Below are 22607 nucleotides of genomic sequence, written 5' to 3' on the forward strand. Positions count from 1 at the left end.
CCCCAGACGGAAGGTGCAAACTCGTAGGTCAATGGGATCTCACAAGATGAATATGACTCCCTGGCTGTTTCAGTGAAGGACGTGTAGCCACGAAGCCAAATAGCTCTCTCCCTGGCGCACGTGCTTTTCTTCTCCATGGTGCCCTCACCTGGCAAAGTTCTTGTCCCTGACCTGCAGGGGAGGTTGGAAGCATACACTATTTGCTCTCCGTCTTTAAGGCCATTCCTCCAGGCAGCCCGAGTAAATTCTCTTGTGAAAGCAAGTGAGGACAGAGCTAGGAGGTAGGTGATGGCTGGCAGATATGTGGATGATTCCAGTGGGGGCATTGTGTCCTGCATCAGAACCTTAAATCTGAAATGTGAGGTCGTTCAATGCCTCCTAAATTCAGTGCCTCCTAAAGCATTCAGAAAACTTAGGAAACAGTTATGCTTTCATGAGCCATTTTGACTTCTTCCCCTCCTTATCTTCCAGAGCCCATCCCTACCTTCTCATGGCAGCAGGAGAACGTGGGCTCTGGTGAAGCGCGCCTCTCCCCGCAGGCCGGGCGCCTGATTCGCCAGCTTCTGGATGAGGACAGTGACCCCATGCTCTCTCCTCGGTTCTATGCTTACGGGCAGAGTAGGCAATACCTGGATGACACAGAAGTGCCTCCTTCTCCCCCAAATTCCCATTCTTTCATGAGGTATGTTTGTGTTGCTGATAAGCAAATATATCATCGCCATAACATTAGAAAGAATAGGAATGGGGTTGATGGCCGGTAATTTTTTTTTTTTTTTTTTTTTTTACGTTGTAAGTCTGTGGAAGAACTTATTGGGAATACTCCATCCTGGTATGCAGGCTCTGTTGTAATGTTTCAGTTGGCCCAATTGCATCACCACCTACTGAATTTCCATTAGCACATCCTTTCCAGAGCTATCTAAAATTTAACTTTCAGGTCTGCAGCACATATTTCAGTCCTGCCTTTGCTAATTGTTAATGTGAGCGAGAGAAAGTTAGACCTATCTGATAGGTGGGACACAGAGAGCTCAGGGTCACAAAATGAATTGGTAGTCCACTTTCTTTTATTCGAGAGGATGGAGACTGTCTGGACCCTCTGCCTCCGTGCCGCATCCCCGTCCCCGAGCCCCTCAGCAGGCAGTGAGTGCCCCACCCTGTGCCCCTCGCAGGCGCCGGAGCTCCTCTCTCGGGTCCTGCGACGACGAGCGGGAGGACCTGACACCTGCCCAGCTCACTCGAAGGATTCAGAGCCTTAAAAAGAAGATCCGAAAGTTCGAAGATAGATTTGAAGAGGAGAGGAAGTACAGAGTAAGTGTCTCCTCACATGGTTGTCCCTGTCCCCTGGTGTCCCCAGACATGCTGACACGATGGCACATCAGCATGATGTGATCAGAAGTTAAGGGAGATTTCTGTGGAGACTCAAAACAGACAATAACAACTGGATAGTAAACCCCGAGAAGCCCCCGACATCATGTATCAGCATTTTCCTTGCACAGGGTATTCTTACAAATAATTGAAAGTTTTCGTTGACCTCTTATAAACTTATCCATGTGAAGGAATGGGGAAAACCATTAAATGACTCTTTATTTTGGCTAAAACTTAATTCAAGATTATCTTCTAAAATTTCATTAGTATTGACCTCATTCTACTCTCAGCTCTATCTTAGCATTGCCCACAAGAGTGGCAGAAAGGCATTTTGCATGGTGTTTCCAGTGTAAAATGTACCCCCCTCTGCTTTCCATTCTGTTAGCCTGATAGCTTAAACCCTACAACTCATGAAATGGGGCCATGAACTTCACAGAAGCCCAGCATTTTGCCTGTGAGGAATTCTTTGAAAGCATCAAAAATAACCAGATGTAAAGAAGGATAATGGAATTACACCTATGACGTTTGCTCTAATTGTTTATGATGAATTTCTTTTTCCAGTGGGATTCAACTTTCTCTTCCTCTTTAAAATGAACTGATCATGGGGCGCCTGGGTGGCTCAGTTGGTTAAGCATCTGCCTTCGACTCAGGTCATGATCTCGGGGTTCTGGGATCAAGCCCCACAGGAGTCTGCTTCTCCCTCTGCCCTTGTGTGTTTTCTCTCTCTCTCAAATAAATAAAATCTTTAAAAAGAAAAAATAAGGTGATCATCAAACTCTTCTTTTTCCTGCCCCAGTTTGAAAATACTTACATTAGATTCTGCTTTTCTCAGCCTTCCCACAGTGACAAAGCAGCCAATCCAGAGGTTCTAAAATGGACAAATGACCTTGCCAAATTCCGGAAACAGCTTAAAGGTAGGTAAAGTTTTAGACCTATGCTATGGTTTCTGTAAGACAAGCCACCTGCAGAATTCACCATCTCACCACACCTGAGTGCCACTGCTGAAATAGTTGAGAAAACACAAGTTCCTTGACGCTGCCCCCCAGCGCTCCCGCTGTTCAGAGGACACCTTCCCCATGTCTCACCATGGTCTCCATCACAGGACAACCCCGATCAGCTAAGATGCAAATTCTGCAGCATTTCCCCATTTCCCTAAATCATGAATTTAAGGGTGATGGTTTCAGTTCAATACTTACTAAGTACCAAGATTTTATTTGCGGTGGTATTAGGAGAAGACCTATAAGCACGGAGGAGTATAAAAAGGATTGGGTCCTTGTCCCTCAAAAAGCATGCTGTCTTTTAGGAGATAGTCATATAAACGACCAAATGGAATACAAAGGGAAAATAATTCCAAAGTGAGGTACGTAGGTTATCTGGAAAAAGTTGGCCAGCAGTTGGGTGCTGGATCAGTCGATGCCGGTAAACAGTAAGGGAGTGAGTGTAGGAAGCATCTGCCACCTTCTGAGAACAGCAAACCTGTTGGTGTGACTAAAGCATGGATGTTACATAGCTAAAGCTTTCTCGGGAATTTGCGTTAGGGGAACATTCCAAATAATCCAAGAAGATGTTAGCATTTTCTTTGGTTTTACATAATAACCCAGGGATTTCAACTACTGTTATAATTAGATACTTTATGAAAAAAGATGGGGCTAAACAGTTATTAACACCACGGAAAAACAACTGGGGTTCAACAGACATCAATTCTCATGCGTCACCTCCCCAAATGTTTTCACACCAGAGTCCAAACTAAAGATATCTGAAGAGGACCTAGCCCCCAGGATGCGGCAGCGAAGCAACACGCTTCCCAAGAGTTTCGGTTCCCAGCTTGAGAAAGAAGACGAGAAGAAGCAAGAGCTCGTCGATAAAGCCGTAAAGCCTAGTGTCGAAGCCACCCTGGAATCCATCCAGAGGAAGCTCCTGGAGAAGCGGGCAGAGAGCAGCCGTCCTGAGGACATTAAGGTGTGGGGATTCGGTGGAGGCCCTAAGCCAGCTGCTAGTCCTAAACCACTTCAGTCAACGTGGTGGAAACATAGGGCCCGACGCATGGGTCCGTGTGGGAAGAGGGATGCAGTGACGCCTTCTCAGACCTCCCACGCCCTCTCTCCCATACTCTTAGATGTCTAGAGAAGCAGGTGGAGTGTTTTCAGTGCTAGCCTTTTACTTTATGACGACCCATTGAGAGCAGAACACTCTCATGTAGAGATCACAGAAAGAACTCGTTCAGGTTAACAGACGGTTTGATGACTCTAGAGTAGAGGGATTGTAGACGAACCTTTGGGACTGTGTAACTTGTGACTGTAGTCATCGCTTGGGCCATTAAGCTAAGCCCCATGTGCCTCGCAGGCTCGCTTCCCTCCACATGCCTTCGCTGCCACGTGGGAGATACACGGAGTTGATGACGACTCTGCTGTGCTCTCTCTCTATCACCAGCAAAAAGTGCGGACAAGCCGGTTCCTAAGTGAGCTTTGAACAGAGCTCGGAGCAACAGTTGTGGGAGGAAACTTTTTAACCTCGCTTGAGGAAATTTGTTTACAGAAAGAAGTAGGAGTATTCATAAATGCTCCCCCCTCTCATTTTTCTCTCCTTGTGTTTATTCAGGATATGACCAAGGACCAGATTGCCAACGAGAAAGTGGCTCTGCAGAAGGCTCTGCTCTATTACGAGAGCATTCATGGACGGCCGGTACGTGACTGAACGGAGTTCTCCGATTGCAATCGACTGTTGGGCTTTAGAAACGAATGTTCAGTATTTGATGCATGAGTTTTCCTGATGTTTAGGAGATGACTCCATATTTTCAGCAGACCTAAGCTCTCTGAAGGCTAAACTGAGCAGAGACTTCCGCTGTGGAGCGGATGCTGAATTGGAATTCCAAAGAAACATGAGTTTGCAGCTCACATTTAGTCGCTAGTGTCCCGCTTCAGGGGGACAGTGCGGGGGGGGGGGCATAGATTATACATGAGTGCACAGAGCCCTAGAGACTTCCCTGTCTAAGTCTGCCCCCATAAGCTGTCACTGGCTCCAGGCATTCTTTTCCTTAAAATGAAGGTGTTAAGCTAGTATGATACGCCCTAAAGTTCGATCTCTCTTCAATGTAGCCACGGCCAGGGTTCATCTGTAGAGAAGTCCCAGCCACCATCCTGAACCAAAAGTGCGAGGAATCCAGAATACACCTTTGCCTTTCCGTAGCAACAGGAAGCGTTGAAAGAGATTTGTTACTCAGCAGAGCGCGGTTATTGCGTGTTTGTCGTTAGTCCTGGCAGAGACAGTGGCACCGTAGACTTCTGCTCGATTCCTTAAGAGACTCGTCATCAGATACCCTTGTCAGTTACTCTCAGTGACCTTCTGTGGGGAGTGTTGTCAAGAACCCAACAAAAGAAGTTCTTAAGAGCAGCTGTGAAGGAGCGTGAAGTTAGTATTCACAGAAGGGTCTCTATACAGCCAAAGTGCAGGGGTCTCTTCCAATCACAGCCATGGCTGTATAATGGAGATAGTACTTCATGTAAAATATACTCTTTTGAATAAAGAAGCTTCCAGAATAATGCACTAGACTCTGAGATCTGTGAGGGCAGGAGCTCTGGGTTTTGTTCGCCTGTGGGGGGTCCTGACCTTCAGCATCCAGCACAAAGACCCGACACGTACCATGTGCCCAGTAAACTGTCCGTAGAATGTATCCTCCATGGTATTTTTGGTTCTGAATTTATCAGGTTTAAATTTAAAAAAAAAAAAAAAAAAAAAAAACTTGGAGCTGCTGATGATTGATTTTACTGGCCTGTCCCTACAGCGGAAAAATACTGGCGCTCTGGGATAATGGTCATGTTTCAGGCCAAGTTTTGTTTTGGATTTTTTAAAGGCATTGAACCAAAGAGTAAATGCACTGGAGTGCAAATATATTCTGAAACTTGTCCTTTTCTCCTGGAGGATTCAGAACTTGGAGAAGTAGAGCTGAACTCCTTCTAGCAGAGAGAAGCCCCTTCTCCACAGTTGGCTGAGAGCCTTTTAAGTATAGATCTCCTCATGGCCGCCAGTTAGGTGGGGAAGGAGGGGGACTTGTGTGCTTTCCTTCTCCGGCATTTCTTGTTTTCCTCATGTGGGTATCCACACTGATAGACCCCTTTACGGACTTCTTTGCTTGAGGCCAAGTGATTTCTCACCTGCTTTTTAGTCCCAACCTTTACAGCCAGTTCGGGGGCTTGTGTGCCGGGTATGTGTTGCTCAGAGTTGGACACAGATCCTCTCATCCTGTCTGGCCTGAAGTGATGTGTGGGGACTGGGATCCACAGACCCAGATTCAGATCCCAGCCCTACTGAGACCAGCCCTGGAGCTTTGGGCTCCTGAGGTAGGAGTCGAATGCTTTATCTATACCGTAGCTGTCCGTTATCAGTTGTCATGGAGACCAACGGACAGTTCAGACCTGCGCACACCCATTTACCTGTAGGCTGTCCGGCACTGAGGAAGTGGGCTGGGTGGCTTGGCAGGTGGCTGGGGGGGTGCCCAGTCAATGATGTTGTCACTTTTTTTTTTTTTTTTAATGTTGTTTTCACTTCTGCTACAAGTAAATGTTCTGCTCTCTGCAGCTTGCTTCTTATTAAGTGATGGACTCAGGAGAGAGAACGCACATTGTCTTAGCTCTCTTATCATAGGAATGTGAAATCTTAGTTCTCGGCCCTGCTGTATTATTCCCTTTCCTCTCATCATTCTTTTAGATGTTGGAAGAACACCGTTTTGGGTCTGGATTCTAGCACCTCATCGGGCAGGGAACAAGTGCTCCAGAACTTTGAATGGCATTTGTTGCTGGTTCCTGGTCAGACTCTCTGCCTCTCTCTGGAACATGATGCTCCAACCTCCTCAGGAAAAGCAGAGTTCATTTGATATCTGGCCAGTGTGAAAATCAAAGAGTAAACTTTTCATTCTTAGGTCTGTGGTGTTGCCATGGACCCTGAACTGTAAATACCATTTGGGCAACACTCTTCTTAAAAGTACATGTGTTTTCAGAGCTAACCTATCATTCCAAACCCCAGAGGGTTTTTTGGTTTTTGTTTGTTTGTTTGTTTTTAGAAAAGCAGGTGCTCAGAGCTCCTGGGTTTTTGCTGAGTCTACAGATTCTGATTTGAAAGGACAGTGAGTGGCGGTCAGAATCACAGGCCAAAACAGCTGTGTGCTGCTCTCGTACATCTTATAAACAAGGCTGTTTGCTTCAACAGTGCACTCCACAGGTTGGCACGTGAGTGCAAAACGAAAACACACCCATTTACACAGGGGCACAGAAACCCCTACAGATTATTAGGATAGCATCTAAGGATCTCATCAAAGGACCATGTCACAGAAAGTACAACCCATGACTGCAGGTCACCGTATTACAGACCCCTCCTTGATGAGAACGTGGAAGGAATGGGTTGCTTATTGAGAGCTGCTGCTTTCTTCTCGAGTCTCTTCCTCATCAGTATGTTTTCATACGATGTTTTACTATCTCGGGAACTAACGGGACACTGAGCACACTCTGTTCAAATTTAAATGCAAACTCGGCAGCTTATATAAATACTGCCCTTGGGCTCTCTGCTCTTCGGGATGATCTGCTCTGCCCAGTCTACTATTTTTACCTGATAATAAAGAGGAGAGAATTGCCTCTTTCTAAGTCGATGGGCCAAGATGCAGTAGTTAAAAGAATCCGTCTCATTTGTCTTCTCCTGCTAGGAGTTTTATGACTCAGCGGTACCCATCCACACACAAACTCAAACCACTTGTTATACTAAGATTTGGACGCTGCATAGTGTCTGTCTGTGGCATAATTTCTCACAAGGTGGGGCTTCCATGCTACTATTTATTGCTAGAGGTCTTGTGAACTCAACCTAGGCAGAGCTCTGAGCTTGGAAGGCAGAATTCTTTATATTAAGGAGACAACTTGGTCAAACTGTATTAGAGGAAAATGCTTCATTGTGACATTTTTAGTATGTCTTCACTGTGTTAAGATCCTACTTTTCTTCATGTCTTATTCGTGAATGGAAAGAAAACTGAACTGGGAGTCCGTGAACCTGGGTTCTTGACCCAAATCTATTGCCTTGGGCAAATCATTGCTGTCTCCAGGGCTTAGTTTCATTATATGAAAAAATAAGGCTCTTCTAGCTCTGGTATTCCAGGGTTCTAATTCTATCTTTTTCTTCACATTAAAAGCATCAGTCATCACCTGTATGGCACTATCTGGGTAACAGAGCCCAAATGGGTGTTTCTGTAAAGAAGTTTTATTTGAGGCTAAGACAAAAACCATCACAAAAGGTAAAGAAAGGCAAATGTGGTTGTCTAATCGGGCCTTTGTAATTTGTGTCCAAGATTTTCCTCCATTTAAATGTGGATTAATTATTGGCTGGTGTTCCCTTGGTACCTGGAAATATTATCTGAGACTGTATAGAGCAACCAAATAGAGTGGTAAGAGATCAGTCATGGAAAATTTCTTTAATCAAAAACAAAGACCAGGACACTTGGGTGGCTCAGTCAGTTAAGTGTGCAACTCTTGATTTCGGGTCAGGTCGTGATCCTAGGGTCCTGGCTTTGAGCCCCACGTTGGGCTCCATGCTCAGCATGGAGTCTACTTGAGAGTCTGTCTCTCCCTCTCCTCCTCCCCGCCCCACTCCTGTGTACTCGATAGATAGGTAGATAGATAAATAGATAGATAGATAGATAGATAGATAGATAGATAGATAGATAGATAGGTAGATAGATAAAATCTTTTAAAAAAAAAAAAGCACAGAATGGGAGGTGCTGCCTTCACCCACTAGACGTTTGCGTCTAGGTTGTTCCGATTTGTGTGCAAAAATACATCTTAGTAATAACCCAATTCCCACACACTGGAAAGCCATTCAGAACTACCACCTAAATGAAAATTTAATAAAGGTTTGAGGCAAGAGGAGTGAAAGTGTAATAGAAAATACGATGTATTACATGCTTGGCCTAAAGTCATTTCCAAGCAGCTATAGATCATAAAGATTTTCTAATCTGAATTCTGCGGTTTACCAATCAGGAGATCAAGGCTCAGAGAATTTTACTGGCTCCTTCAAAGGCCTGTTTTCCATCAATAACAGAATCTCCGAGCAGCTGATGACTCAAGAATAAGAGACATCGACTTCCAAACAGTTTTCCCATGGTCCGTTTAATATCAGCTGACCCTTTTTTTTAACAGTTCAGCCAAGGCCCTGCTTTGTTTATGGAACTATTGGCTAGATTTTGGCTCAGCTAACAAGTCCAGTTCTGATAATTGCGTGTGATGTGGTTTTATGATGAGTGAAAGTTGTATTAACTTTTAGTATCACCAAGACTTTGGCTTCAGGTATATATCATGAAAATAATTCTGGTGTAAACCAAGTAGTGTTAATTCTTTCTACCCCTCAGACAAAGATCTTTAGTATTTCCAGTGTTTAGACACTTCTGTCAAATGCCAACGTTAACTTTGGTGGAAATATAATGGGTTTAACTCTCCAGAGTCAGAAACTGGACTTTATCAAATCACTCACAGGTGATTAGTTCCTGAGGATCATCAATTTCAAACATGAGCAATTCATAGAAAACCTAAATATCATGGGGCACCTGGGTGGCAGAGCGGTTGGGCGTCTGCCTTCGGCTCAGGGCGTGATCCCAGCGATCTCGGATCGAGCCCCACATCAGGCTCTTCCGCTATGAGCCTGCTTCTTCCTTTCCCACTCCCCCTGCTTGTGTTCCCTCTCTCGCTGGCTGTCTCTATCTCTGTCGAATAAATAAATAAAATCTTTAAAAAAAAAAAAAAAAGAAAACCTAAATATCAGTGTCATAAGACGAAGAGTTAAGCCAGTGATTCTCTTCATCTGCTCCAACTAGAAAATTTGAACAAAGAATTAGAGAGGAAACTGGTTTCTATCAAACTTGCCACAGCTGGTTGGTTTTACTAGCAAAGTCTCCTTCTAAAATCCAGACTCTCCCTCAATCCAAAAATGTTTCTGCCAAGCAACAAGTAAATAGGATGAGAGTCCACAATGGGGAAATGCTAGCTAGCTCCTTATTATTTTTATTTTCATACGTCTTTTGGTCCCTAAACTGTTGAGTGTTTATCTTGCCCAGTATTTCAGCGCGTGGCGTGTGTTGGCACTTAGAACGTGCCGTAACCTCATCTGCAGCACGTTTAATGGATTCGTCTTGTATTAAAGTTAGTCCGTGTGTTCCAGGCCTAAATTTTGTCGTTTCACATGCGAGAAGGTTGTACAAGTCACTCCCACTTCCACTCCTCAGACTTATCTGTGGCTGTTGTCGAACTCTCGTTGAAGTATAACATAAATACAGAAAGAAGCCCAAATTATAAATATGTGTCTTGATGCATTTTCACAAAGTAAACAAGTCCAGGTAAGCAGCATGCAGACCAAGAAACAGATGTTTCCAGTCCTCCAGAAACCCCACTCCTTGTCCCCTTCCAGTCAATACCATGACCTCCACTCCATGAAGGAAAACCATTATCTTGACTTCTAAAGCTGTAAATTCCGTTTGCTCATTTCTGAACGTACGTAAGTAGAATCTTACAGTACGTATTCTTTCGTATCTGGCTTATTTTACCTGGCTGTCTTTGTGAGATTAACTTATGATGTTGCCTACAGCTGTGGCCCATTCGTCCTCATTGCTGTGCAGTATTCAGTTTGGGGAACATATCCATTCTGTTGCTGGGCATATGGATGGTTTCCAGTTTGCGATTATTATAAGTAGTGCTGCTGTGAACATTATTCTGTGTGTCTTTTGGTGAGCTTAAGGCCACACTTGGTTTTTGTTTTTGGGGTTTTTTTAATACTTAAGAGCAGAACTGAGGAGTCACATGTTCAGCTTTAGTAGACACTGCCAAATAGTCGTCCAGAGTGTTCCACTCTAAGCAGCAGTGAAAGAGAGTTCCAGTTCTTCAGCATTCTTGCTGGGACACTTGACATGATCTGTTTTCTCATGTTAGCCATTGCAGTCGGCGTGTCCAGTAGTAACACCTGTGGTTTGATCCTCAGTCTTTCTTGTGTAAAATAATTTCTGTGTTCCCTTTCATTTTGGGCGGTCATCTTCTATGAAATACCAGTTTTAAAACTCCTTTTGATACGGTAACTAGCAATAGGAAAATGCCATCTGCCTTTCAGTATTGTGATATTAGGAAGAAATAGAAAAGATTATTGTTACTGCTGTTCATAGCAAATAAGTCCACAAGATATTTCTGCATAATGGCAGTATCCTCTCCTGGCACGTGAAGTTGGTCCAAAGATCACTCATTGTTGACCACTTTGAGAAAGGCAAACAGAAAAGGTTACAAAGGAATAATCCATTCATGCATACCCACAGTTGTCTTCAGAGGTGAAGGCCCAACAGGCCCATAATACCGTCTGCCCTTCCTTGAAATAAAGTGCAGAAGACAAACCGCAAACTTGAAACAAAGATACTTCATCTCTTTTGACATTCAAGAAGGGAAATGCGTGCATACCTATAAACTTCGCGTACATATTTATGTTTGAACAATTCTCTCACTTCGCAGATTCTTATGGAATATTTCCATTATGTCAGGCACTGAAATAGTTTCCAGGGATACAAAAACACACACTCCTGCTCTCAGGGGGCTTATAGTCTTAAAGAGGAGACAGATGTGCCAACAAACAGTTACTATGGAGTATAAAATGTGTCATCTACTGGGGCAGCTATTACAAAATAGCATACACAAGAGCCTTATAAACAACAGAAATTTATTTGTCACAGCTCTGGAGGCTGGGAAGTCCAAGATCAAAGCACTGATAGATTCGGTGTTTGGTGAGAGCCCTTTCCTGGTTCACAGACAGCCATTTTCTTACTGTCCTCACATGGCAGAAGGGGCCAAGGAGCTCCGTGGGGTCTCTTTTATAAGGGCATGACTCTTGTTCATGAGTGCTCCACCTTCATGACCTAATCACCTCCCAAAGCCCGGACTGCCTGATACCATCACATGGGGGACTAGGGTGGAGGGGACACACGCATTCAGTGGCTAGCAAAGCATGTGCGAAGTGACACAGCATACGCAGGTTGCCGTAGGCGACACAGAGATGTGTGAGCAGGTCCCTCAGTCGGGGATGTTGGAAGAAGGTTGCATGGGGGAGGTGGCTCGTGATCTGGAATCTGCCAAACCAAGGAGCAGAGAGGAGGCCGTTCCAGGGCATATGGAACTAGGCAAAGAGGCATGAGACAACCTGGATGACCTCTGGAGCTTGAGGTGTGACAGGAAGGAGAAGAGGCGGTAGATGACGAAGGGCTTCTAGTGCAGTACCGGGGAGCTGGGCCTGATTCCTCCCTGCAGTGGTAGAGGCAGTCCTTATACACGTCCATGAGCACTCTGCCGGATTTCAGGGCACTAGCGATGAGTCCGGCCATGCAGTCTATCAGCAGATGTTTCTTGAAGATGTTTGCCAGAATCTTGTCCTTCAAAACAAAACAATTTCATGGCGGGGAAAGACCTCTTTAAAAAAAAAAAAAAAACAAACTGATTACAGCAATGCACAGTAAGTATTATCATAAAAATGCATGCTTTCTTCTTCCCTGGATCTGGAAAATAGTAAGTCACTTCGAATAGTTCTAAACAGGGAACCAGTAATGGTCATAGCTTTGATTTGGGAAAAGCAATACTGCTGATGGAATGGTTTCCTAAGATCTGCCGCTGAAGTAGATATTTTAAACGTTCACTGACTAAATACTATTATCAGCTTACATAAGTTTTGCAAGAATGGCAAGAGTGGAGTTGAGTCATCTGTGTTTCCTCCAGGCCCAGAGCATGCTTGAGCAGCTGACAGCCTGACGTCCAGAGGCCGCTTCTTCACTCTGATGCTCTTGTTTTCAGGTAACCAAGAATGAACGTCAGGTAATGAAGCCACTGTATGACAGATACCGGCTGGTCAAGCAGATCCTGTCCCGAGCCAACACCATACCCATCATTGTGAGTACAGCACCTTTCTGTGGTCGATTACCTGCGGGATGGGCGCTGGCTGTGTTAAGAGAGCCCCACCCTGCCTTCTCATTACAGAGTAGTCTTTAATAGTTGAACCTGTCATGAATATTTATGACTCCTTAGCTGGGGAATGGAGATTGTATCAAAGACTTCTGAGACTACATTTGCCCAAAATGAGCAAATCTGAAGCTGCTAGAATTTTGTTTTCTTTTGGGCAACGTGCTTTGACGTATAGGTCCATCTGACTTGTGCTGGGCTGACTGCCCCAGCCTTTCCTCAGAGACAGAGCACCAGCAGGACAGGGCCCTGCTTTCTCCAGGCCCCTCCGGTCCAGAGGCCTCTCTGGTCCCCAGGGCCTGCTGTTAACAGTCTTCTCTCTCCCTCCAAGAGAGGGATAACCCCGGTGGGAGTCATATCCAGGGAGAAATCCTCTAAGGAACTCCGGAGAGCTGCCTCTTTATGGTGGCTCTAGAAAGTTGAGGTGGAAGAAAAGGGTGCAAGGCTAGTAACTGTGCGGCCCCCCCTCAGTGGCCACCGTCCTCTGACTGACACGGAGCTGCTTCTGGCCTCTGAAGTTTGACTGTGTCCCGAGGAGGGACCAGCAATTTGCCTTCAGGCAGTGGCCAGCTTGCCCTCCTCCCAGATTCTGGTATTTCCTCCTAGATTTCCACCTGCCTGGGAGTGAGCCTTACTGCCCTGTTCATCTCCTGGGGGAGCCTTTGCCTCTGGTCCAGTGCTCTCCTCTCCAGGAATGCTGACGTTTAAACTTTCTAATAAGCAGACACAGCCTTGCTTTTATGTTTTATTAAAATACGTGTCATCTACGTGCTGCTCTTCGGTTCCCTCTTTAAATCTCCTTCCTCCCTTCCTTCCTTCCTTCCCTCCTTCCTTCCCTCCCTCCTTCCCTCCCTCCTCCCTTCCTTCCTTCCTTCCCTCCTTCCTTCCCTCCCTCCTTCCCTCCCTCCTTCCTTCCCTCCTTCCTTCCTTCCCTTCCTTCCTTCCTTCCCTCCTTCCTTCCCTCCTTCCTTCCTTCCTTCCTTCCCTTCCTTCCTTCCTTCCTTCCCTTCCTTCCTTCCTTCCTTCCTTCCTTCCCTCCTTCCTTCCTTCCTTCCCTCCTTCCTTCCTTCCTTCCTTCCTTCCTTCCTTCCCTTCCTTCCTTCCTTCCTTCCTTCCCTTCCTTCCCTTCCTTCCCTCCTTCCCTTCCTTCCCTCCCTCCTTCCCTCCTTCCTTCCCTCCTTCCTTCCCTCCTTCCTTCCCTCCTTCCTTCCCTCCTTCCTTCCCTCCTTCCCTCCCTCCTTCCTTCCCTCCTTCCTTCCCTCCTTCCTTCCCTCCTTCCTTCCCTCCTTCCTTCCCTCCTTCCTTCCCTCCTTCCTTCCCTCCTTCCTTCCCTCCTTCCTTCCCTCCTTCCTTCCCTCCTTCCTTCCCTCCTTCCTTCCCTCCTTCCTTCCTCCTTCCCTCCTTCCTTCCCTCCTTCCTTCCCTCCTTCCTTCCTTCCTTCCCTCCTTCCCTCCTTACAGCCCCCCCTCCTTCCTTCCTTCCCTTCCCTTCCTTCCTCTTCCCTCCTTCCTCTCCTCTTCCCTTCCTTCCTCCTTCCTTCCTTCCTTCCTTCCTTCCTTCCTTCCTTCCTTCCCTCCTTCCTTCCTTCCTTCCTTTTTTTTTTTTTTAAGATTTTCTTTTTGGGGCACCTGGGTGGCTCAGTCCATTAAGCGTCTGCCTTCAGCTCAGGTCATGATCTCAGGGTCCTGGGATCGAGCCCCACATTGGACTCCCTGCTCAGTGGGGAGTCTGCTTCTCCCTCTGCTGCTCCCCCTGCTTATGCACTCGCTCTGTCAAATAAATAAATAAAATCTTTAAAAATATATATATTTTTTTTTTCTTTTTAAGCAATCTCTACACATAACGTGGGGCTCACAGTCACAACCCCGACATCAGGAGCCACTTGCTCCACCGACCGGGCCCTCCAGGCGCCCCTCCTTATTTATTTCTAAGATACGATCTTTGTATTTCTTTTAACAGTGTACCTGTCCCTAAGAATGAGGGAGGTTCCAGGCTTCAGGCCGGTGTGTTAGAAGAAAGTGACTTCTCTAGAAATTTCTCACAGAATAAATTAGTAAACTGACCAATGAAAAGATTCAATCTAAGGAATCCTTTCCTTCTCCAGTTAGGAGCCCTGAGTGCCCCTCAGCAAGTGTTCCTGAAAAAGGAGATGGTACAGCAGGGAAGCCACATAACCTTTGAATCGCCTGAGGAGCCGATGCTGTTATGCTTGAAGCCTGTAACGGTTCCCGGGTTCTCGTTCTTGCCGTCACTGGGGAGGAGAGAGGAGGAGAAGCAGGCCGGCGTCTCTCCTCGGCCTAGGCCTGCGATCGGTTAGCCTGCTCGTGGGCTATTCTTGCTCTCCTGTGGCCTCCTTGGTTTGGGCCTGTGGGCTCTGAAATGAAGCACCACCTCGGACGAGAGCTTTGTTTGTCTCTGGTTTTCCTGGAACTGTTTGCGGGGACAGGTTAGGGTGTATCGTTCAAAGTCAGTGATGAATCCTAGTGAATCAGAGGAGGCAGAGGCCTGGAGGGCAAGGGAGAGGGGTTCGCAATGTAACCACCTTGTCCACACCTGTCGCAGGGATCCCCCTCCAGCAAGCGGAGAAGCCCTTTGCTGCAGCCAATTATCGAGGGCGAAACGGCTTCCTTCTTCAAGGAGATAAAGGTGAAGACCTCCCGCCACTAACCTCTCCCAAATTGGCTTCCGTCCTCTCCCCGCCTCCCCTCCTCCTGTGGATGCAGGGGGTGGGGGGCGCTGGGGCCCGCAGTGCTGGTTTCTGGTGCTGAGCCCTTAAAATCACCAGCTGCATGTAACCAACTGCCAGCCGTCCCCTCTTACTGATACGAGGGCCGAGCCCATCTCCTTAGTTTCATCTCATTCCCCTGCTTCTTTGTGGCTTGTTGTCGTTTGTTTGGTTTTCATTTTGCTTTCAGGGATTTAGGGGTTTTTTTTCCGCAATACTTTCTGTTTTGTTTTCCTCTATTTGGGATGGATTTTCTGTATTCCAAAATCTTTTTCAATGAACTCATTGGGTAACTTTCCCAAAAATCTTATTTATTGAATTTCTAGAAAACCCAAAATTAACAAAGGCAACGTAGATAGCATACAACAAAAAAACTATCCTCTCGCGGACCGGTATTGTCCTTGTCTTTGCCCAGTCTGCTGGTGCAGTCTCACCCACTCCTCCTGTCTTTGCCTTTCCCCTGGCACATTTAGTCCTCAGGACGAAGTTAATAATCTGCTCCTGATCCGTGAGTGTAGTGCCCTCACCAGCAGCCACAGGAATCTGTGCTCTGGTTTTCACCCCAGGGTAATTGTGGGTTTTTTACAGGTAATCCTTGTCCTCGGTGGCCACTTTTGCTAGAATGGGAAGTAGACTCTGTGCCCCCAGGTCAGTGTGTCTCCGTAGGGACCTACCTGGCCTGGACCATGATCAGCCCCTTTCACAGTTCTGTTTCTAGATGACTGAACAAACTGGACTGCCTTCTACAAGGTTCTAGAGATGAAAAGGCAGATTTTGGGTTTTTTTTTTAAATCAGTGATTGTTAGCAATTGGAGTTTCACTTGTCATATTTCCGGGAAAGCCCTAAGCCTGGGGCGGTCGTTTATCTCCTGTAGTTAGGAATGGTAAATCGCAGAACACGAGGGCCCCATTCCCACCAGGGACACCAGTTGAGAACCACTCCATTGCCCTGCCTGGTCCTCATTATGACTGAGGTAAGGTGCCAGAAGCCACACGGTCTCCAATCTTATTTATTCTTTTCCTTTTCTTAGTTCTTAGGGGCCTTCAATTTTACATATACCTAATTTTAAGGTATTAGGCAATGATTACGCTCACTTCATATTGTTTTACTTAGAACTTGTTTAATGAAAATGCTCCAAACATAACATTTAGGCAAATGTGCTATATTGTATTTTAAAAACTGGAGCTATTTTCTTACAGTAAGACTTGATGTTGATGAAAGAAGACAACTTTTGTCTGGCTGGTAATTTCACACAAGAATGAAGTCACCATAATTGAAGAAATTTGGGCAATTGTGTGTATCGAAAATTAGCACTCCTCTTAGAAGCGTGCAGTAGAACTGTTAACTAGATAAAAATGTGTTCTTTAACACATCCAGAATATGACACTTAATAAATAATTGCCTCATTAAACAAATGGAAGATATGTTAATGATGCACCTTTTAAAAGAGGGCCTTCTTCCAAATCTCGTTCGGCTCAGTTTATTTTTTTCACGAGTATATTTTGGCCACGGCTCTTCTTCTGACCCACGTGGTCAGAATTTCGGATAATTTTGCAATGCTTGCATTGCTTTTGTAAATAGTGTTGTCTTTAGTTCATTTTGTTCCAACCGACCGGGCTTATTAGCATGTGTTTGGACTGTACTAATTCTTGGCAATTCTGATACAATTTAGAATTTGATGTGGGTGTAGATCAGAAGATTGTATCGAGGTGGTTTCCTTAAAAACCAGCCCTGGTTTTAAATGCTTAGGGTAGGAAGGCAGCCGTGTGTGAAGTAGAGCCGGCCCCACAGCCGAGAGACAGTCTAGTCAGTTCTCCATCCAGCATAAGAATTTCCTTTAAAACTCGCCTGACCGAGTAGAGACACTATCCCTAAGAAGTAATTCTGTTCTCAAGCTTGAAAAGTTTACGGCAATGGAGAAGGTCACTCATTCCATGGGCTAGGCATTAATAGTAACTAAAAACTTATTTTATTGGTATTATCATTATTAGAATACTAAGAGACAATAATTATGTAATATGCAATTTTAGAATGTGTAAGTTTGATAAGTATAAAAATAAAATTACAGTATTCATAGTTATTATTAATATATTGCTTTCTATGTAATAGGCTTAATGTTGCATTCTGGAACAACATGGAATGAGCGTAACTGCTGCTTCCTTGAGAGCCCTTCACACCTTTACAGTCACCTGACCTGTCCACTCTTACCCACAGCCTGTGGAAGTTTTTTTCTCCATGTTCTTCATACTATTCCTCATGCGATATTGGTCCCAGACCTTCCAGCAACCTCGTGGTTCTGCTCTAATCACACCAGTTGATCTGTATCCCTTTGATACACTGATACCCAGAACTGAACACTGTTTTAGAGAGGACTTCACCAGCAAGATGGATAGTGGACCAAGGACCAGTCCTGATCTTTATCTGGACGGCCAGGGCCCTTTGTTCGACAAGTCTGTGCCTACGTGACTGTCTGAGTGTTGTGAGTTCATTGTTCTCTTTCTGGGGCAGCCTGCGTTCAGCGTACAGTCTACACTGTAGACATTTGGGGCCAGATGGCTTGCTGTCGTTGGGGGCTGGCTTCTGGCCACTAGATGCCAGCAGTGCCCAGCAACCACCCCCTTCCCAGTTGTGGTGACCAAAACTGTCTGCAGACCTTGCCAAAGGTCCGTTAGGGTCAAAGTCACCCCCAGGTGAGAACCACTGCCCGGGGCCCCGTTCACTGCTCATTAATGTGCTCCGTTACATCCCTTTCCGTGGAGGGCTTGTCATCCAAGTCCAACTTGTGTTTCTAGCCTAAATTGTAGGACCTGGAATTTTTTGTCAACTTCTGTTCCAACCTCATGAAATTGATGCATCTAGATTTTGTATTCCAATATACCAGATATCCCTACCTACTTAGTGTTATCTGTGCATTTTGTGAATATGCCTGTTCTGTCTTTTATCCAAATGATGGATAAATATTGAGTAAGGCTGGGTCAGGTGAAGAACCTGCTGTAGACCTCCCTTCAGGTTCCCATCACCATTGCACCATCACTCTGCACAAATTTTACAGTCAGCTTTCTTTTTTGGTTTGTCTGTTTAAAGATTTTATTTTTTAAGTAATCTCTGCATGGAACGTGGAGCTTGAACTCGCAACTCCGAGACCAAGAGTCACATGTTCCACAACCAAGCCAGCCAGGCGCCCCGTCAGCTCCCTTTCATAGATCAGCTCACCGCATTCATTATTGAAATCCAGATATTATGCCAACCCTATCAAAAAAGGAAAAATGATTAGTTTTCATCATTTGTTTTAAGGGAGCTATTGCTAGTCAGTGTCGATCGCAGACTCTTTTTCAATTGTTCATATATTATGTGTTCATTCCTTCTAGAGTCTACCCAATGTCTACAACAACTTCATGGTCGTATAATTTGAAGATATAGTTTGTCACTTCTTTTATTTCCTATGATTTTTTAGAGCTTGCTGAGAATAGTTTTGTTTAGCCTCATCTTTAAATACATTGATCTCTCACTGTGGGCAAGACACATTCTCACATTTTTAAGTTCTCTTAAGACCTTGGGATATAACTGATTAGGCCTAGACACCTGACTTTATTTCTTATCTGTCTTGGGCTGTCATACTCTCATCTAGTAATTCGTATTTTTCTCTTAAAACTGGATTACTGGCCTGTTTGACAGACATTAATTAAGCACCTGCTATATGCAGGCATTGGCTAAGCTCTGGGAACAGCGGTGAACAACAGGTCCAAATCCCTGTCTCCACAGAGTTTATGGTCCAGTGGTTCCACCTGGTCTTCCTCATCCGGGGGGTGGGAGTGGAACCAGAGTTGGGGGGGGGGAGGTGAAGGCTGATCTGGAGCCTCTGTGCCCAGGTGTCCCTTGTGAGGTACATACCTTACTTCAAGCAATCCTAGAAACTACAGGAGGTGGGACTTGTTACTTCCTTTTACAAAAAAAAAAAAAGAGAGAAACTTATAAATTACTAATTTAAAAGTCACTTTTCCTCTATAAATTTAAAAATGTCTTTAATAATTTCAATTTTTAAAAATTAGCAATGAGGTATTTACTCCAAGCAAAGAGATGGAAGATCTGAAGTCACAGCAGAGAGAATCTGGAAAAGCCACGTAGTTTTTGCCAATTTTATCTTCGTGCCTTCAGAGCAAGCCTTTCATCATAGTTTTGTAATGCTGCTTGTTTTGTTTTGCCTGCTTGTTCACTTGTTTATTCACATCGTTTCTCGTCAGAGGCACCGTTACACACACAGCGAACTTATGGTAGGAAACCCGCCCCCCGCAGGCCGTTTGCGTCCGTGCGCCTTGGCTGCCGGTGACAACTGCTCGGCCTCCTGCCACGAAGCCGCTGCGCTGGCTCTGGAGCCGCCTGGTTTCACCGAACAACTGACATTATTCTTGCTGGTGTGCCTGTAGCTGTGCTCCGAACCACTTTTGAAATTTTTCGGGTATTAGGATATTCTCGTCTGGTCTGACTGTACATCTTGGCAGTAAATGACTTCTTTTAAAATCTTCCATTCAGGCTGATACGATTTCATCCTTAGACTTAAATAGGCACGAAGAAACTGTCATTTGACTTCATTGTTTTTCTAATTGCACTGCCAAGACAGAGAATATCCTGCTTTTTTTAAGAATCCTGGATGCTGAAAACTACAGCCATGGCCCTTGGAAGTTCCTTGAAAAAAACGTTGAATGTTAGGATTCCAATCATGGGAACATAAATGTTTTGATCTTCCCAAAACTTTCCTAAAATTCTGTGCATCGGGCAACCACAAAATATTTTATAATCTCAACTCTTTTTTTAAATAATATTTTTTATCATGTTAGTCACCATACAGTACATCCCTAGTTTTTGATGTAGTGTTCCATGATTCATTACTTGCGTGTAACACTCAGTGCGCCACGCAATACGTGCCCTCCTTAATAATCTCAACTCTTAAATAGAAAGGCTGTATTGTTCAATTTCTGAAGAGGTTGGTAGCTTAATAATAAGTATTTTCCAAGGTCCGCAACTAAGGGAATCCCTAAAGCTCTGATGGCTGGTGGATTTGTTATGTATTATCCCAGAGCTGGGAACTCTGAGATTCTTTTGCTTCAGTTGATTTAGAGTATAAATTATACTGGTGGTTCCTTCATACCCTGTCTCGACAACTGTTCATTGTGCTGTACACTAATTTTTTTTATAGTTTCATAGTTTTTTCCCCTACTGAGTGGTCGTGTTTAGTGTTTGTGTTATTTACTGTGTCCATATAGATAGATATTCAATTATATATCGACATAATGTACGTATGTGTTGCTAAATGTAGATGCAGAATGTAGATCCAGGTGTCTGGATAATTAAGTGACTGTTACGTGATATTTACAATGCAAGAGCGCCAGGAAAAGTAACCGGGTTTTTATCGGGTTTGCTGTGCGCCTCCAGGAAGAAGACGAGGGTTCGGAGGACGATAGCAGCACAAAGCCGGACTTCACAGTCACTCTGAAGACCGATTTCAGTGCACGCTGCTTCCTGGACCAATTTGAAGATGATGCCGATGGGTTTATTTCCCCAATGGATGATAAAATACCGTCAAAATGCAGCCAGGACACCGGGCTCTCCAACCTCCATGCTGCTTCAATGTAGGTCATTTCAACTGTGGTGTCAAAATGTTTGGGTGAAAATGCCGTTCTTAAATATTTTAGCCTTCCTATTTAAATAAGTTGTCTGGCAGAACACAAGTGACTTACCTGGGGGACATCTGTGTGGATAGAACAGTGAATGTGGTTCAGCTTCTGGCCCAGTGTTCTATCTTGTTCTATCCCGTGGTGCTGGAGGGAGCACGTGAGATCTCGCTGGATGGCCAGCTATCTACAACGGCACTGTGTGGTTCTGGACCCCACAGCTCATCATTTAACACGTCCAAACGCTGATGTCTTCTTTCTTTCAAAGCAAACTACGATAAAGCGCCATGGGATTACACAAGCCCTAAGGGTTCATAAGTAGCAGGGGCTTTGCAGGAGCCCCCAGAGCTGTGCCTGTCGTCAGGACATTTGGCATTCGGAGGATGGAAAACCTCCATTTCTGCTGTCCCTCAGCCCCCCCAACAGTCTTGCACGTACACGCTTCTCCCTGTCTCCACAACCCTGTTGAGTTGCACATTCATCGTATTTATAACAATTCAGATTTAACCCAATTTTCTTAAAATTTTTCTGCCCTCCTTAGACCGGAACTCTTGGAACACCTTCAGGAAATGAGAGAAGAAAAGAAAAGGATTCGAAAGAAACTTCGTGATTTTGAAGACAATTTTTTCAGACAAAATGGAAGGTAGAGCCTGTTTTCTCTCCCCTAACTCCTTCCTGCCCGTCCGCACACACACCCCTCTTTTTTTCCTGTCAGATCTCTGCAGTGCCTCGCAAATGGCAAGCCCTCCGCATCCTGCCTGGGGCCTGGTCCCTTGGAGGGTCACTGTGGGATGGGGAGGTTTCTGTGGTCCTTCAGCAAGAAATGCTCCTGGGACAGTCTCCAAAACTGATGTAAATTCAGCTAACACTTATACAACAAACCTGTCCCATCAAACTCTAATCTCAAATGAGCAGCTTGAAGCTACGTTTCCAGTTGATAGCACTGCTTTTTGGTTTTGGTGTGCGGGGGGGTGGGAGTGGAGGGGGGGTTGTCTTAATAGGCTGGACGGAGAAATAAGGAAAGGACAACTCTAAATGGTGGTATTTTGAGGCTTATTTTAAAAGCAAAGGTGATCGTTGTCAGGTTTGAATGAAAAATATGCAAGAAGCAATAAGTCCACAAGATTGACAGGGTGCCTTTCTCGAGTGAGTTTCAAGGCATAGACAATCAACGTCATAGAACGTTGTGCTAAGGAATAGCATCCCCGGTTTACAGGTGACCGCACAGCTCTTACAGTTCACAGCGCAAGACGAGGGCAGGACAGGGAAGAGATTGGCATCTCTTACGTTGGAGTGAAGTTTTAACACTTGAAAATGATTTTATTTTAATCCATATTATTTTAACTGTATAAATATAGTTTGTCTTTAAAAGGTCCCCGTTCATACTTCTCCAAAGTATTGGGATATAAAAGCACCATAAACATTAACTTTGGCATTTAAAATGTGTTGTATTCCAGTTTATTTCATTATTATATAAATTAATTTTTTAGCATCCCTGATTTGGATCTATCTTACAGTGACTTTCTTGAGATTTATGAATTTTTATACCTACATATTTGCTTTTCTTTCTCCATGCATTGTAGGCTATTTAGAAAATATCAATAGGCAGACAAATAATATGCAAAATAAGAAAAATAACCAAAGACGAATCAGGATTAATGTTTGTTCCATTCCACTCTTTCTAAACATATTCTTGGTTTATTTTTTTCCATATAATTATAGTCACTTTATTCACAGATATCTTGTACATGAGGAACTATATAAAATGGTGTCAACTTCACAAGTTTTAAGAAAGGATAGCTGACGGGAATTTACAATCATCATGAAACGTTGGGTTTTTTTTT

The 22607-nt window shown here is 44.6% G+C and overlaps 1 protein-coding gene across 3 annotated transcripts in view; it reads left to right on the plus strand.

The window, feature by feature from the left end:
* Positions 1 to 22607, plus strand: part of FAM13A (family with sequence similarity 13 member A) — a 103231-nt gene that overhangs the window by 74930 nt on the left and 5694 nt on the right. For 2 of the 3 annotated variants that reach the window (XM_008707139.2, XM_008707138.2), the window contains 9 exons: positions 472 to 682; positions 1167 to 1305; positions 2195 to 2276; positions 3101 to 3321; positions 3961 to 4044; positions 12204 to 12299; positions 14931 to 15014; positions 20525 to 20721; positions 21305 to 21406. In XM_008707139.2, coding sequence (XP_008705361.1) covers positions 472 to 682; positions 1167 to 1305; positions 2195 to 2276; positions 3101 to 3321; positions 3961 to 4044; positions 12204 to 12299; positions 14931 to 15014; positions 20525 to 20721; positions 21305 to 21406 — 1216 coding nt within the window. The remainder of the gene's footprint in view (positions 1 to 471; positions 683 to 1166; positions 1306 to 2194; positions 2277 to 3100; positions 3322 to 3960; positions 4045 to 12203; positions 12300 to 14930; positions 15015 to 20524; positions 20722 to 21304; positions 21407 to 22607) is intronic. The other variant, XM_008707141.2, reaches the window with a different exon arrangement.

Source organism: Ursus maritimus, unplaced genomic scaffold (assembly GCF_017311325.1).
Source record: "Ursus maritimus isolate PB19 unplaced genomic scaffold, ASM1731132v1 scaffold_8, whole genome shotgun sequence".
In the NCBI taxonomy this organism is placed as follows: Eukaryota; Metazoa; Chordata; class Mammalia; order Carnivora; family Ursidae; genus Ursus; species Ursus maritimus.